The 14414-nt window shown below is 35.7% G+C and overlaps 2 protein-coding genes across 4 annotated transcripts; one reads left to right on the top strand and one right to left on the bottom strand.

The window, feature by feature from the left end:
* Window positions 1-81: 81 nt before the first annotated feature.
* LOC122406969 (uncharacterized) lies at window positions 82-10868 on the top strand. 2 transcript variants are annotated; one of them, XM_043412848.1, is made up of 11 exons: window positions 82-847; window positions 1621-2660; window positions 2867-4886; window positions 5112-5535; window positions 5862-6687; window positions 6989-7222; window positions 8099-8320; window positions 8625-8807; window positions 8893-9110; window positions 9631-9792; window positions 10102-10868. In XM_043412848.1, exons 2-11 carry the CDS (start codon window positions 1637-1639, stop codon window positions 10312-10314), a joined length of 5526 nt encoding a protein of 1841 aa, XP_043268783.1. In that variant the 5' UTR covers window positions 82-847; window positions 1621-1636; the 3' UTR covers window positions 10315-10868. The 2 variants fall into 2 exon arrangements, with proteins under 2 accessions (XP_043268783.1, XP_043268782.1); XM_043412847.1 differs by having other exon boundaries at window positions 83-847; window positions 1597-2660.
* LOC122406973 (transmembrane protein 230) lies at window positions 10868-13108 on the bottom strand. Of its 2 annotated transcripts, none has more exons than XM_043412858.1 (4): window positions 12978-13108; window positions 12421-12536; window positions 11279-11401; window positions 10868-11170 (listed from the first exon to the last, which is right to left on the bottom strand). In XM_043412858.1, the coding sequence occupies exons 2-4, from the start codon at window positions 12514-12516 to the stop codon at window positions 11033-11035; spliced, it is 357 nt and encodes a 118-aa protein (XP_043268793.1). In that variant the 5' UTR covers window positions 12517-12536; window positions 12978-13108; the 3' UTR covers window positions 10868-11032. The 2 variants fall into 2 exon arrangements, with proteins under 2 accessions (XP_043268793.1, XP_043268792.1); XM_043412857.1 differs by lacking the exon at window positions 12978-13108 and adding an exon at window positions 12681-12940.
* Between the last annotated feature and the right edge of the window lie 1306 nt (window positions 13109-14414).

The raw sequence follows: 14414 nt of genomic DNA, 5'->3' as shown, positions 1-14414 counted from the left end.
CATAGAAACTTGGCTTAATACGTGGCCCATTGGGGAAATCCAACATTATACACTTTTTTCAAGTGGCTCCGTGGACCGTAACACTTCTCGGTTGAGATCGGGTTATCTCGTGAGTTTACGATCACGCATGCGCGCTGTTTCCACTAATCTATCTTGAAAGCGCCGGGCCGGTATGTATGATATTCGTATATAAACAATTTTTTTCTTCAAGGGTCAAACAAGTTTACCCTTGTCCGCGGTTACGCCGTATACTAGTTAAGAATTCGTATGATCAAATAAAATAGCACTCATTTCGCTATAAATCCGATGAATTGAAACTTTCGTTTTTTCGTGTTGAATTTTTTGTTTTTGATCCTGACAATGTGCTCATCGTGTTGTGTTACAATCTCTGTAATCTCGCTTTGAGCCGTATACGTTCGCGCGTGACCGTCCGTAAAATTGAAACTTAAGATTTTTTTCCCCGTTCTCATTCATCGTTGTTTTTTTTCACTGAATTTGCCCTTGAACTCATGAAAAATACGTCGACGATACTTCTGAACTCACATTCAAGAAATTTTTTTTATTTGTATTCCGGCACGATCGCTTTCTTGTTTCCTTTGTGTTCGATTTTATCAATGTACCCGCGTGTACGTGTAGGACGCTGCAACTCACGCGGTGCCTTTGTCTATAATAAAGGGCGGTTAAGCAGGCTTTGTCACACCAATCAGAGGATGTAAATCCTCGTGGAATTATTTTGGACCACCAACATTCATGCGCGATGGACTTGTAATTACATTTATCATACTTCCACACAATGCCAATTTTGTTCTTTTCTCTGTGTCCACGAGGCTTCAACAAATCATATACTGTGAGTTATAAAATCATATACATATCAATTTTTCTACGTTTTATTTCGTATTTTTTACATTTTTTTCGTTTCACTTGCAATATTCTGAAATTTTTTTTTGTCAATTGTGATAAACCTTTGTTCTTGTATTTTTGAAATCCTCCCTTTAACTTTCTTAAATCTTAGATTTTTATTTTTCCTATCAATTTCAAAAAATTTCTTTTTGTGAAAAATCCTCTGAGCCCAAATCAATTTTTGTATATATTCATTTTTCTCTCTATATACAAGCTTAGGAATATGTTATTTTTTCAAGTATTTTTGGATTCGTTACCAGCTATTGTTTGTAACCAATTGATTCTGCAGAGTCCGAATTATAAATATTTTCATATTCAATGGTATCTAATCTTTAAATCATCAAACAAATATTTTATTTGTCTAACGGTATACATTTTTTCAACTCGGAGCTATTGGTTTTATAAAATTTTCTTCAAGTGTTTTCATGTACTGATTAGAAAACTCTTTAAGTAGTAAAAAGTCCCATTGATTGAAAATTCTCTGTGAAAAATTTGGATCATACAAACCCAAATTTCATTATATGTTTCATCAAATTTTCTGAAGAGATTCAAGATTTAAGATGGAAAAAAAGTCAAAGGAAATTCCGGATAATCATTTTGTAAAATCATACAAGAAGTTATTTTTTCCAATGGAACTATTCGAAAGTTACAATATTTTTGAAGCAAAACATTAATTTTAAACATTGGAATGATTAGAATGGAAGCTGATTTGAAATGCAGATAGATTCATGAAGCCATGCCGAAGATCATTTCTAATGGAACCTTGATAGAAGAGAACACAACAAAAATGATGGAAATGAAAACTGTGCCTAATGGTAGTCAGAAGAACGTTATGGCATTCACGGAAGCAACGACAATGCAAAAGCTAGGGAATGGTGTATCAAATTGGGAAGAATTGCTAGCCGGCTATCAGGAGGCACAAGTGGTTTTGACAGATTTGATATACACCGATTTATTGTCGCAGCGGCAGCGCAGGCAATTGACTCCAAAGAGACGTAGAACGTCAAGTGTCACATCGCAAAGAACAAAAAATTATTTAAAAACTATAGCCAAAGAAGATGAGATGCCATGGATGGAGGACTGGACCAGTTCTTCAGCTGAATCTGGTTCAAAATGGGGCACTCTAAAAGGTAGTAGAAAAAGGCGAAAAAAAGGGCAATTAAAATCAAAAAGGATAAGAAACTCAAAGGTTAACAGAGTTTCTATCAAGCAAGAGAAAATAGATGTTGCAGTGTCAGTAAAACAAGAAATTAGTGAAACTGAAAATGTCACATTGCCCCAGAAAGGTAGCAACAAGTGCCCTACTAAATCTCGTGGGAGACCCAGGAAAAAGAGCATTAAATTGGAACCCCCTGAATCACCTTCCATCATCTCAATAAGTAGTACAAGTCTATGTAATGCTGTGGAGATCAATAAAGAAGCAGATTTGCGTTTAAATCCAGTGAACAATGCTACAAAAATTGGAACAGGAAAAGATTTATTATTGAATATCATGAACCCAAAAGCACAACGAGAAAACAATGTAGTCCGCAACAAGGCAAAGGGAAAAAGAATCAAAAAAATTAATGGAAACGATGGGATGGGAAATTTGAAAGACTTTTTCAAAACCTTTCAAGGAGAAGGCAGCTGTAATCGCAATAATAATGTCTCAACACTATGTTGCACCCAGAAAATTAAGAAAGAGCAACTGCAAAACGGAGATTCATTCAATTCCACAAGGTCCTATAATCCCGATTCATGGGTTCAGACGATCGAAGAAGGTAAGTCATCATATTTATAACAATACTAAAGGAAGAGCAATAAGATGAAGCGATTATTCATATATCTCAGAATTGAAAATCAAAGAATTTTTCAGCTTTGTTTTTTATATTGTACAATTACATAAATTTCTATCGACCCAAAATTCACTTATATTACTCATTCCATATGTGAAAGCCATTTATGGTTTAAACTTTTTTTTTTCTAGTTGCTACTGGTCGCTGTCCTTCACCTCCCAAAGACAGCACTGAATTGAGCACAGAAGCATTGAATTGGCCAAAAAGTACCAATAAACTGGAAGAAAATAGTCCTCATGATTCACTGGCATCAAAAACGGGTGAGACATTATACGAAGTGTGGAACTTGAGTGGCTGTTCTTCAGAATCTCTACCGAATTTCAACAGCGGAAAACGCAAATTGCCGGAAATAATCCAAGATTCTGTATTACCCAGAGGTACAATTGATATTCCATCGGTTAATCCAAAATCTTCGTGCGAAAGCGAGCAGCGAAAAAAAGTAAAAACAGAGATATCTAAATCTTCGAGAAATGACAAAACTCCGAAGAGCGCAACTCGTTTGCTGAGTAACTCACAAGCTACCTCAGCCAACACATCCGTGATGATCAATCCTGTCAATTCTCGGAGCGAAAAGCAGAACTCTATCCAAAAATCTGTTAAGATCAATTGCAAGTCAGGCACTATGACTCTCTGGTCAAATCAATCAAAAATCCCATCGGATTTCGATATTAAAGAGCCCACAATCGATAAAAGTGATCACGACATGAACTGGGACGATGCCCTCAACAACAATCAATCCCAATCTCCGATTAACGATAGCGGATGTATTCAATCCAATGATATATACGATTCCTTTTCGATGCTTGTTCCTTCGCCCCATTCCAGTACGACTGATGAATACAACGCCATGTCGAAATTGTTATCGTCTATGGAGGATCCTAGCAGGATTGAAATGCCTGTTGACAACCGACCCGACGATGTACTCATCAATAATAAGAACCTACGAAATTGTGAAACTCCGAAACTCGATAACACGAATCAGAAAATACAAGATCGAGCATACCAAGTTGAAAAATTGACGATAAAAAATTTGGATAAATTCAATCGGAATAGAATAAAACCAGTTAATTCGACTTTCCTCACACAATCAGAAAAAGTTTCGGACAAAATTCAAGTGGAAAATGATGAAGTTGATTACGTGAGCGGTAGTTCCGAAAAATCACGCAAACGGAAGTGGGTCTCAAATGAAGCGAACTCACAACCGGATACACGACAAAATAAGACGATAGGGAAAATAAAATTGGTACGAAAACATTGGGGAAACCAAAGAAAGTGGGCCCTCGATAAACTTTCAGATTTATCGGAAACTTGTCCGCGTTTATCAAAGCTCAAAACCACTGAGAAACCTAAAAAACCCTCATTAACAAGTCCTGCTCTGAATCCAGTCCAATTGGACAAGGCGGATCGAAATATCATCTACAATTATCAAAAATCCGATTCGCTGGACGATATTTTACTAACAGGTGGCAATAATGGTACGGACGAGCAATTGCCAAGCTTCGGTGAATCTGCCAATCAAAATGCCACAAGTTCGAAATTGTCAAATACTTTCAGCAACTGCCTTTCCTCAGTGAGGTCGCGTTCAAGCAGTTGTAGTAGCTCAAGCAGTAGTAGTGGAAGCGATTCAAATTGTCGAGCATCTGTTCCGACGACGCTTGAGGAAGTTTTGAAAGAAGATAATGAATCGAAAAAAATAAAATCTATCAAAGAATTTAAAATTCCGTTACTCTCAAAGAAAAATGAAACTAGAACAACGATAGAGAAAATAAAGACGACGGAAGCGTCTGCAAAATTAAAACCGCTAGTAGAAAAAGATGCGGAAAATATTGATAAAAACATTGATCCGGTGACAATTGATGCCAAAACTCAAATTGCAATAGAAAAAGTTACTCGGTACATCAGAAGCGAAAGCGTTAATCCTGTCGTTGAAGTAACCGAAAATTCCGGAAATTCGACGGTCCGTAAATATGAAACTGACAAAGATTTCGACGATGAGCGCGAAAAATCATTCGACGAAGATGAGCTGGTCGATCAATTAATCGACGCCGAGACTTTAGCTCAGAAGGAAAATACTGCAGGCGGTATTAGCGAGAATGAGGACGAAGAGGATTGTCTCTCTATTCTTTACACAGCATCGTTAGCTACAAGCGGGTAAGTTCAAATTAAGGTTTGTGTGAAACAAATAAAAAATTGATTCTCTAATGAAAAGATACTTTTCCATTATTTTCTTATTTTTTTTTGCATTGACGTCTCAGTCATGAATATACCCCGATGAATACACAATAAATAAAGTTCAATGAGCAATAAAAGCTGAACATACGAACCGAGTTATCGATTAAACTGACATGCAGAATTTTAACGATCCATTCCCCACAGACATGAAAGCAATGCACCACAACTTAACGATCTACCGAAAAGTAGTGCGCTGCCCCGTAGCGATCAACGTCGCCAGCGTCTTGTAAAACCACCGGCTCAGGAGCTCTACACTCATATGAAACCAGGAAACATAGTAAAGTATGTAACTGAGAACAACCGAGAGTGCGAGGCGATTTTGGAAGCTCTCAAAGACAATGCTACGATATCGGGAACTACGTTCGGTGACCCATCCACGAAAACCACACTCAATTCGGTACCCGAGAAACCACCTGAGATTGATATTTCACTGAATCACAGAGATTTAAGAACGACGTTAAACAGTCGCATGATTTCGCGAGATATACCTGCACAATTTCGTGGTTACTGCTTCGCGTGGTTAAGAACCGGAAATTGTAAGAAACTCGCTTGCACATTCAAACATTCCGTAAGTACCATAAAAAAAATATGTATTACGCTGATCATTTATCAATAATATTAACGATCTAAAAGCAATCGCTTCGTTTAACTTAAAAGAGTTGATCAGTTTTCAAATTTCTTTTATTGATAAAATACGCAAACGTCGACTAGATTCATTATTTATAAATCGTCAAACAAATTCGATTTTCAATCGCCCGCTAACATTGCACGATGTGAATAATTAATGTTCATTGTGAATATTGTTTGTTACTCAATACGTTACAGGGCGCAAGATTTCAAGAAAATTCAAGTATGCGAATCATATTGTAATAGTTTTTTTTGTTTTTTCGACAGCTGGAAACGAGACTGGAAGACATACAAAAGTATGACGTTAAGAATATCGAAGAAATCCTTAACTACGCAATGAACCTAAATTATTATCATTTCCTCGAGCTCGTACTGAAGAAGGCAATGATGAACATGACAACGTTGAAGATAAAGTGTTTGTACAGTCAAATGTACAAATCAAAGCTCTTATCGATTTCACACATCGAAAACATCGCCGAAGCTTTGCGGATTCGAAGTTTAACATCGGCAGACATAGTGGCAACGTTGAGCAACTGTCTTGGTCCAGAAGACACGGATATCCGAATGAAGATCCTAGTGGCAATGTACAAAAAAGTAGAGCCTGATAATTGTTGGAATGTTTTGGGTTCATTGATGTCACAAACAAGGCCGCCAGTAGCGGTGATCGAGACAGTTATGGAAGAAACAATTCGTAAGAATTGTAAAAATCAGGCTCATGCCGTTTATGAGTACATTTTGAGACGATTGCCGGCTCATATAGCGTCGGGAATTCGTCCAGATATTTGGGACAAGTTTAACAGAGTCAGAGTTGTCGACACTGTCCCCAAAGTATCGGTTGCGCCGATACAAAACGCAGCTCCTGATGATGATTTCGGAAGTGCATTCCGCACTTCCGAAATCAATAATATTTCCCCTGAGTCACCCAAGCCCGAGAGAGCACCGACTCCTGTCGAATGTTTTTCCATCAAATCGCCGAGCATCGAGCCACCGATTCCTCAAAGAACTTGTCAGTCACTTCGGACACTGTCAAGAGGAAGTCAATCTCATTCTCCGTCCAACTTGGAGAATACGAATTACCGTTTACAACCGATAGGTATGTCTCCTTTATACGATACCCTTCGCCCAAAGCAATTTCAAATATATTGTTTTACAACGTTCTTGCATGAATTATATTGATGGAATCCAATGAAAAATCTTGAATTTCATCAAGAAACTTGTGGAGTTGATACATTTTAAACTCGCAGTCAAAAAAATCTTATCCATTTATTCTCCTCTGATTAGAGATTTAACAATTCTTTCCTATTTAAAATGAAACTTTCGTATAAAGAAATTCAAACAAAGACTATAAGAATGAGTTCTCATAATTTTCATAAAATTTGCATTCCGCTCAATAGATAAATTACCAACGTCGAAAGGCCCGTATCAAGACTACCTGTGGAAATTTCATTGGGATCTTCAAGGAATGCAGGAAGGTTTAAGGCACAAGGATTACGTACATGTGATAAGCATATTGAAACAATACGTGGATCATCCTAATCGATTGCCTCACATTGAAGGCTTCTACAACATTCTTATAAAAGAGATAACATCGACAAAACATCATATGGTTGAAATAGTTCGGCTCACAGGTAGTAATGAAATTTTACAATATAGAGCGAAGTAAAGAATACGCGAAATATGAGTTCTTGTATATAATTCCGCATTATCCTGTGAAGGACGTTTGAGGAAGAAAAAAAGCAGAACGATGGAAATTTTGAGCTCTTGGACTATCGTTAAAAACGCGATCGATTTGTATCGAAATAAAAAATCAATATTTGATCATTTTCACGAAAGGAAAAGAAAAATTGACAAATTATTTTATTGCCTCTTTTTTTTGTTACTTGATAATACTAAAATCTTCCAAATATATTAGCATAGTGGCTAACTTTTCGTGAATAGCCTTTTCTTTCCCACGTTATGTGCTTAATAGAAAAAAAAATAATCTTTTAATTGAATTAATATTTTGTAATTGGGAGACCACAAATGAATTTTTTATTATCGCACAAAGTGCAATAATAACCGACATCAGAAAGCAAAAGCTTTAACCTAAGAGTTTTGTCGATAAAAACTCGCGAGTCTTTTTCCATATTTAGTTTTATATTGCTCTTCGATAATGAATTTTCCTTTTTCAAAAGAGAGCAACTTCACACTTCAGATGAAAGATCATAACGTTGAACTTGCTCGACGTTACTGATGGAAAACTTCAGTTTTAACCGATCACGTACAATTTTTCTTTTAGTTATATCTTAGATTAGATATTTGAAAAATACAATTTTAGTTGAAGAACGAACAAAAGATTATTATACTTTAAGGATTTCGAGAGTGAAAGAGAATCGATTGTGTGAGTGTAGATACTATACTGTAGATATTTGTAAAATAATGTATTACCTTAAAACCTTACAATAAAAAGAAGAAAAAGTTTACGAAAAAAATATCAAAACCGTCTCGTTTCATTTTCCTTTCAGTCCAATCCGGATCATCAGACAAATTACGTCTTTTCGTGTACGACTTGGGGGTATACGTTATCACGAAACTAGCCGACATCGGAGCGTGGATACACGCCTACGAGTTGCTTAAAGTTTTCCAAGTAGTTTACGGGGCTTATAATACCTGCGCATTCACTCTCCTCGCTGCCCAAATATACATAGCGAATCGACGACCTTCGAAGGCACTTGATTTGCTCGAAAGTAAGTCATTGGTGAAAACAAATGTTTTCTCATTTTTTAAATTATTTACTTCAAAGGTGCAGTTTTGATGAAAGATCAAATTGTACATTTTCCATTAATGATTGATTGACGAATCGAGGGTGTTGGGCTTTTGGCGAAAATTTTGAACTTCACCGATTGACGTGGAAAATAAATTTCTAAAAAATTGTTTCTTTGGGAACCCAACCGTATTGTTTCATCAATAAATTTATTTTGATTCTTGTTGCACCAATCAAAAATTTAAGAATGAAAAATGCATTCAACCTATGAATTTAAAACATTGCAGAGAGTCGTATAGTTTGTACGAACCCAAGAAAATGGAGACAATTACGGTGCCATGGAGACGATAAATTCAGAGTCACAGTCTTGGATTTATTGCTGCTATCTCTGTGTGACGGTCACGCGGACAACGCACTCAGACTTTTGGATTATATATTACGAGACCAATGCAGCACATTCGAACCAATAAGTTAGCAATTCAGAGTACAAAAATGTTCATGAAACTGTATTTATTTGTACGAGTGGTGAATTATCGGTCCATCGAAATATTTCAGATCTTATTCCCCATGTGGAAAGGATCGCACGACTACTTCTCTTAGAAAAGCGTTCAAATCTCGTAGTTGAGGTGGCTCGTCTCATTCTGCAAGCTAAACTGTTTGTCAGCAACACAACATTCAGAGGCCTTATTAACCATGTATTCCACATTGACTTGGTACTGGCTAGACAATTGCATCAATACGCAACTTGGTTGGGTGTTTATAACAGAGCAAAGGTAATGATTCATGGCACACATACGAATAACTTTATTATTAAAAAACTTTAGTTCTTAGCGATTTGCACAAAATAATTTGAATTTACAACTTTATTCACGAACTTGTGTATATTCGACGTGCAATAATAATTACTAGAAAATACTAACAAAATCCTGGAAAAGAATTTTCCTGTGCATCATTGAACGGTTTTCTCGTTGCTTGGATTTAGATTATTCTCTCCAATACCTGCTACTCATTTCACATTTTTTTCCGACATTCTAGTTTTCCAATTTTTCATTATCGATATAAAGAAATGGTTCTTTATTGAATCAGACTTTGTAAGTCTTGTTTCGGCAGTGCTCAAAATGTTAATTTGTCGTCGAAAATAAGAACAGAAAGTGAGCCGATTCGAATGAAACCGGTGACACGATCAGATGTTTTTAGAATTGAAAAAGGCGCCGAATTATAAAAATAATAGAGCTCTCAGTGTCTGCACAAGCTTTGTAAATATTGCTTAAATTTATTGAATGGTTTTAACAGATAAATACCGCCTCGTGCATCCACATGATCGTCAACGTTTATTGGACGGAAGAAGAAACTTACCTCATGATCTCTGCCTTGTTGAACGACCTTCACATGAATATCGGACACGCGATTGGTCGATTGAAACCTCGTCAACTGAATGTTTTCTTGATTTTGGAGGTGAGACTGTTATTTTTGCTTTTCTTCTTCAATACGAAATATTCTTTTTTTACCAACGGAATTTTTATTATTAAAATTGAAAAAAAAACTCATTCTCTAAAATGTTTATGTGAGATTCGATGAGGCGACGAAATTTGTGCATCATTGCGAGTGTAATTCAGAGTCCTCCAATTTAAAAAATGGCATTATTCGTAATAGTTTTTCATAGATACGCGAGTGCTGAAATTCCCATTGCGAAAATGTTTGCTTACGCTTTCATGCAAGTATCCTCAACAGCTTGTGCATAAATGAGGAGAATTAATGTTTCAGGCTATACCTACGGATCAACATCTTACCACGGATGTGTCCTCGGATGGTTTACTATCAACTGCCGCGATGAATAAACGTCGAGCTAAGGTCAAGAATGTTCTCGACCGTTTCGATCCGAAAATTAAAATGGTTCAAAGATATCAAGGTCGAATTTGTAAAATTCAGAGTCAAAGTCTCATCGCTTATTTGAAATCGGGACACGAGATGCTTTAACAGAACCGTTGACGGAGATCATTCATGATGTCGCTGGACGTATGCCAAAACGAGTGCAGAATAGTTATTTTTTTTATGTATATTTATGACGGCATAGACATTTTTTTAAATTTAGACGAACAGTATGGAAATTCAATTTTTTTTGATAAGATTTTTTCGATGTTTTGTCGGATGCATCGAACCTGGTCCCGCGTTACGAAAACCCGGACATAGCCAATGGCCTGATCATGGTGAATTTGGTCTATCTTTCCTATAGATTTTTCGTGTGATTATTCTTTGTTCAATTAAAAAATATCTCGTTTATGAACAAAATTCTCGAAATTTGCTGAATCATTACGAATTTATCTCCGGTACATTTTTTCTAGGAAACCGATAAGACCCATTTTTCGTAAATATACCGATTAGCCATATAGTAATTTTATACTATTTTATCGCAATCTTATAACGTATGATAACGATGCGAGGCTGAAGCATTGTTACATGCAATTGAATACGGTCATTCAAATTCTTACCTTAACTACGGTTTTAAGAAAATATATTTCACACGAAACGATCCCAAAAAAATAATAACATTTATTGACAATTTTTTTTCGTAGACATTTTGACAATAACAACGATACACGTGACGAACATCAGTGATTATTATATCGTACTTATTTTTTTTTTTTTTTTGTTTTGTGTTATAAAATATTTACATATGAAAACGGGCATACTTCTTTTAATCGAATTCGGGTATATCGTCGAAAGAATAACCGGGTACTTTTCTGTACGCCATCAAGGCGACTCTTACGTGGTAAGCTCCTGGTATGAACATTACCGCACCCAATATTATGATAGGCCACATACGATCTGCGTACTGAAACACAAGAATCCGAATTTTATTTCATTTTTATATTATTTCTATTTTATTTTTTTACGTTTTATTGCTATTCACTCGATGTTTGTGTTACTTTTTAAAATGTACCTTCGAGTCTATGTGACCGCTGACTATGAGACTGCCAATAATTAGCATGATAGTACCACCTACGAATAGAAGCGCTGCCAATGCTATGGCTTTCCATGGTATTTTCACAGGTGGACTAACAAACTGCAATTAATAAGATAAAACTTTGAACAAAAACTACAAATTCATATTCATAAAATGAGTAACATTTAATTACTATTTACTATTGTCACTAAAAACGGATAGTGTTATTCAGAAAATTTCATAAATAATAAACATTAAACAAAACGTTATTTAGATGTTAATGATCGCATTGGAGGTAACTTTGTTTATAACAAAACATTCAAGACTCGAAAAACTATCAGTCACGGCTCATAAAAATGGCTGGCGTTGAAGACATTTACGTTTCTCTGTTTGGTGAAAGAAAATCAATAAACGACAACTCATTACCACAATGTGTTTTTAATTTTTCAAGAATATGGTGTATGCGAATATAAATGAAGTCAAGATAAATTCATGAAGCGACGGAGATCTTCATGAAACAAATCGACGTACAAAATTTACAAAATTTTCAACCTACCGACGTAACACTATAAGCAAAGCATTTATGGTTGGCAACGCAGTAAAAAATTGTCATTGAATTACTGTGCTACAAGCTTGGTTGTATCAAAAACATTTGTTTATCTCTACTTTCCAGCCATGCGACAACATTTTCATATTAGATATTTATTATACATATATTGTTTAAAAACTGCAGGCTGAAGTTTACATCTTTTAATTCACGTATTACTATTTTTCCATTTGTTACAAGAATGTTTGAAAAATATTGGGATGAAAATAAAATAGTATCTTCAGAGAATAAGTGAAATGAGAAACAAAATTATATACACTATAAAAAATAAGAAACAAATTAATTTCTATAAGGACAATAAGAATAAAACAAACCTTGACAAAAACAATACTTTTAGAGAAAATTTGCTGCTAAGTTTAAAAAAAAATGCTATATGTACTTCCCGAAATTTTTTTTATACGCAGAAAAGTAATAATAAAGATATTTTTTTGATGGTAACATCGAAACCCGAAGTACAAAGTGTCATGAGGTGACGCCCATTTTCTAAAAAATCGAGTGATGAGAAATTATGTTTGTAAAATAATAAACTCACTTGAGAATCAACAAAACCATGATCGGTTTCAGTTAGTTGAGTGTAATCCACGTTGTCGAATTGGCTTTCTCGGTTGACAGTTTTTCGTCTGGACATGCCGGGTATTTGCACTTCACCTGAAACGATGCATGTATTCCATTTTTATAGATGCAAGCTTCGTTTCAATCTGATAAGTCGTTTCATTGTTTACGAGATTGATAATGCCCGGGAATTTCACATTTTCAAAATTACATTAGCAAAATATTTTATATGGGTATTACCTATCCAGTAAACACATTCTATATAAAATTTCAACACAATATTTTATGAATTGTCACTGTCAATTGATAAGAAACGAAGCTTTTACACGCGCCGAGTAGATATATAATATAAATAGAAAAGTGTCTTGCGCAGTTCATTGTGAATTTAACGCTTGATAATCGTGCGAGTCGATATTTTTGTCCGTAAATCCATAATGCTAACAATGTTTACACACATGACCTGATTTCGAATACAAGTATACATTCTACAGTGTTTAGTAATGTATATGCAAGAGAATGAAAAAAAATATCGCGCACCAGTATTGCCTGTATGTGGACCTTCTTATACGTTACTCATACAAATAGCAGCGTGTTATTATAAAAAGTGTGTGTACGCGCACAGTAGTCACAGTAGTAGTCGGGCACAGTAACGCGATTGTCGCGACGTACTATCAGCACCGCGTGAACTACGAGGCGATTTTGTTTTCTTCACTGACTCGATCGGTCAGTGCAGCGTAGTTTTTTTTTACGAACTCATAAATTCATACACGCAAGACAAAATCCACTGTACGGCTGAATACCCTTCGTTCAAACTTTCGGTCACTCGCCGGCTACTTAATCTCGGGGACTCATAAATCATTTAATTCTCGATGCATATCTCTTCAAGTCGTTACCTTTGGACTTTTTAATATTAATGTATTTTTTAAGATTTATTTGTATAGGGATCAATTAATCGCGATTACATAAAAATGTTTCTACGCACTAGACGATATACAGGAAGTTTTCGGAATATCTGAAAAAGAAAAAAAATTTTGAAGACCAGGTAAATTGACCCTGATGAACTCCACGTCATCAGGGCGCACCCTGAACAGAGGTGTGCGCTTCATCAGTTCAATTTAAGTATACCATTACAGTATGCATTATGAACCTGCAAAGTTTGAGCTTTGCCGCATAATAAAAACGTCTATGAGGTATTCAATAAAGCTATAAGTTGAGTACACGTCTGCGCAAAATCGTTCCCTTTACAATATTGAGGTGTGTAACAAGGATATCGTACATAAAGGTCAAATGGTTATGAGCACACGTTATTAGATTCGCGTGACTATTCGCCCTGTTGGTAAATGCCCGCTCGTTATCTAGTGCTCGATCACACGCTTATCTCAGGTTACAAACAGTTTTTTTCACTGTTGGGCCCTCGCGTATTTTGATGAACTTGAAAAAACCCTGATGACTTTGAGCATGCTTTTCGAGAAGCACGTGACGAGCGATGCGAACGATATGAATTTGGATACAGGTGAACCAAAAATTAAAACATTCGACTCCGCTATAATAGTAGCCCTCGAACAAAATGATCGTTTACCGAACCGAATCTATAGTTATAGAATTATTTTTAATCTCACATTCGCTTCTGAATCTCTATGAGTTTTGAATTTGGAAGGATATTAGGACATTTTTCTCCTTAAGATTTATGGTTACGCCAGAAAAATACATCGTAAGTTCCGCACCAATTTGTCAAAGAGTCTCGTTCCGGAGGATTATATTTTTCAAAGATATATTGGCGGACTTAAAATTAAGTGCAATTTTACCATGAAAATGTCACTCGTTGCATAAAAAACAATTGATTTCCGTCCAAATTTGGACAACGTCGAACGATAAGCTGTGTGAAAGTAGAAATACAATTGTAAAATAAATGACATTGTTGATGTGCAATCAAAATAATATAGTAGGGAAAGCGAAAAATTTAGAACAGTCGCA

This window comes from Venturia canescens, chromosome 2 (genome assembly GCF_019457755.1).
Source record: "Venturia canescens isolate UGA chromosome 2, ASM1945775v1, whole genome shotgun sequence".
NCBI classification, from domain to species: Eukaryota; Metazoa; Arthropoda; class Insecta; order Hymenoptera; family Ichneumonidae; genus Venturia; species Venturia canescens.
Note: the sequence above shows the minus strand (reverse complement) of the source record. Positions and strands in the feature narration are given on the sequence as shown.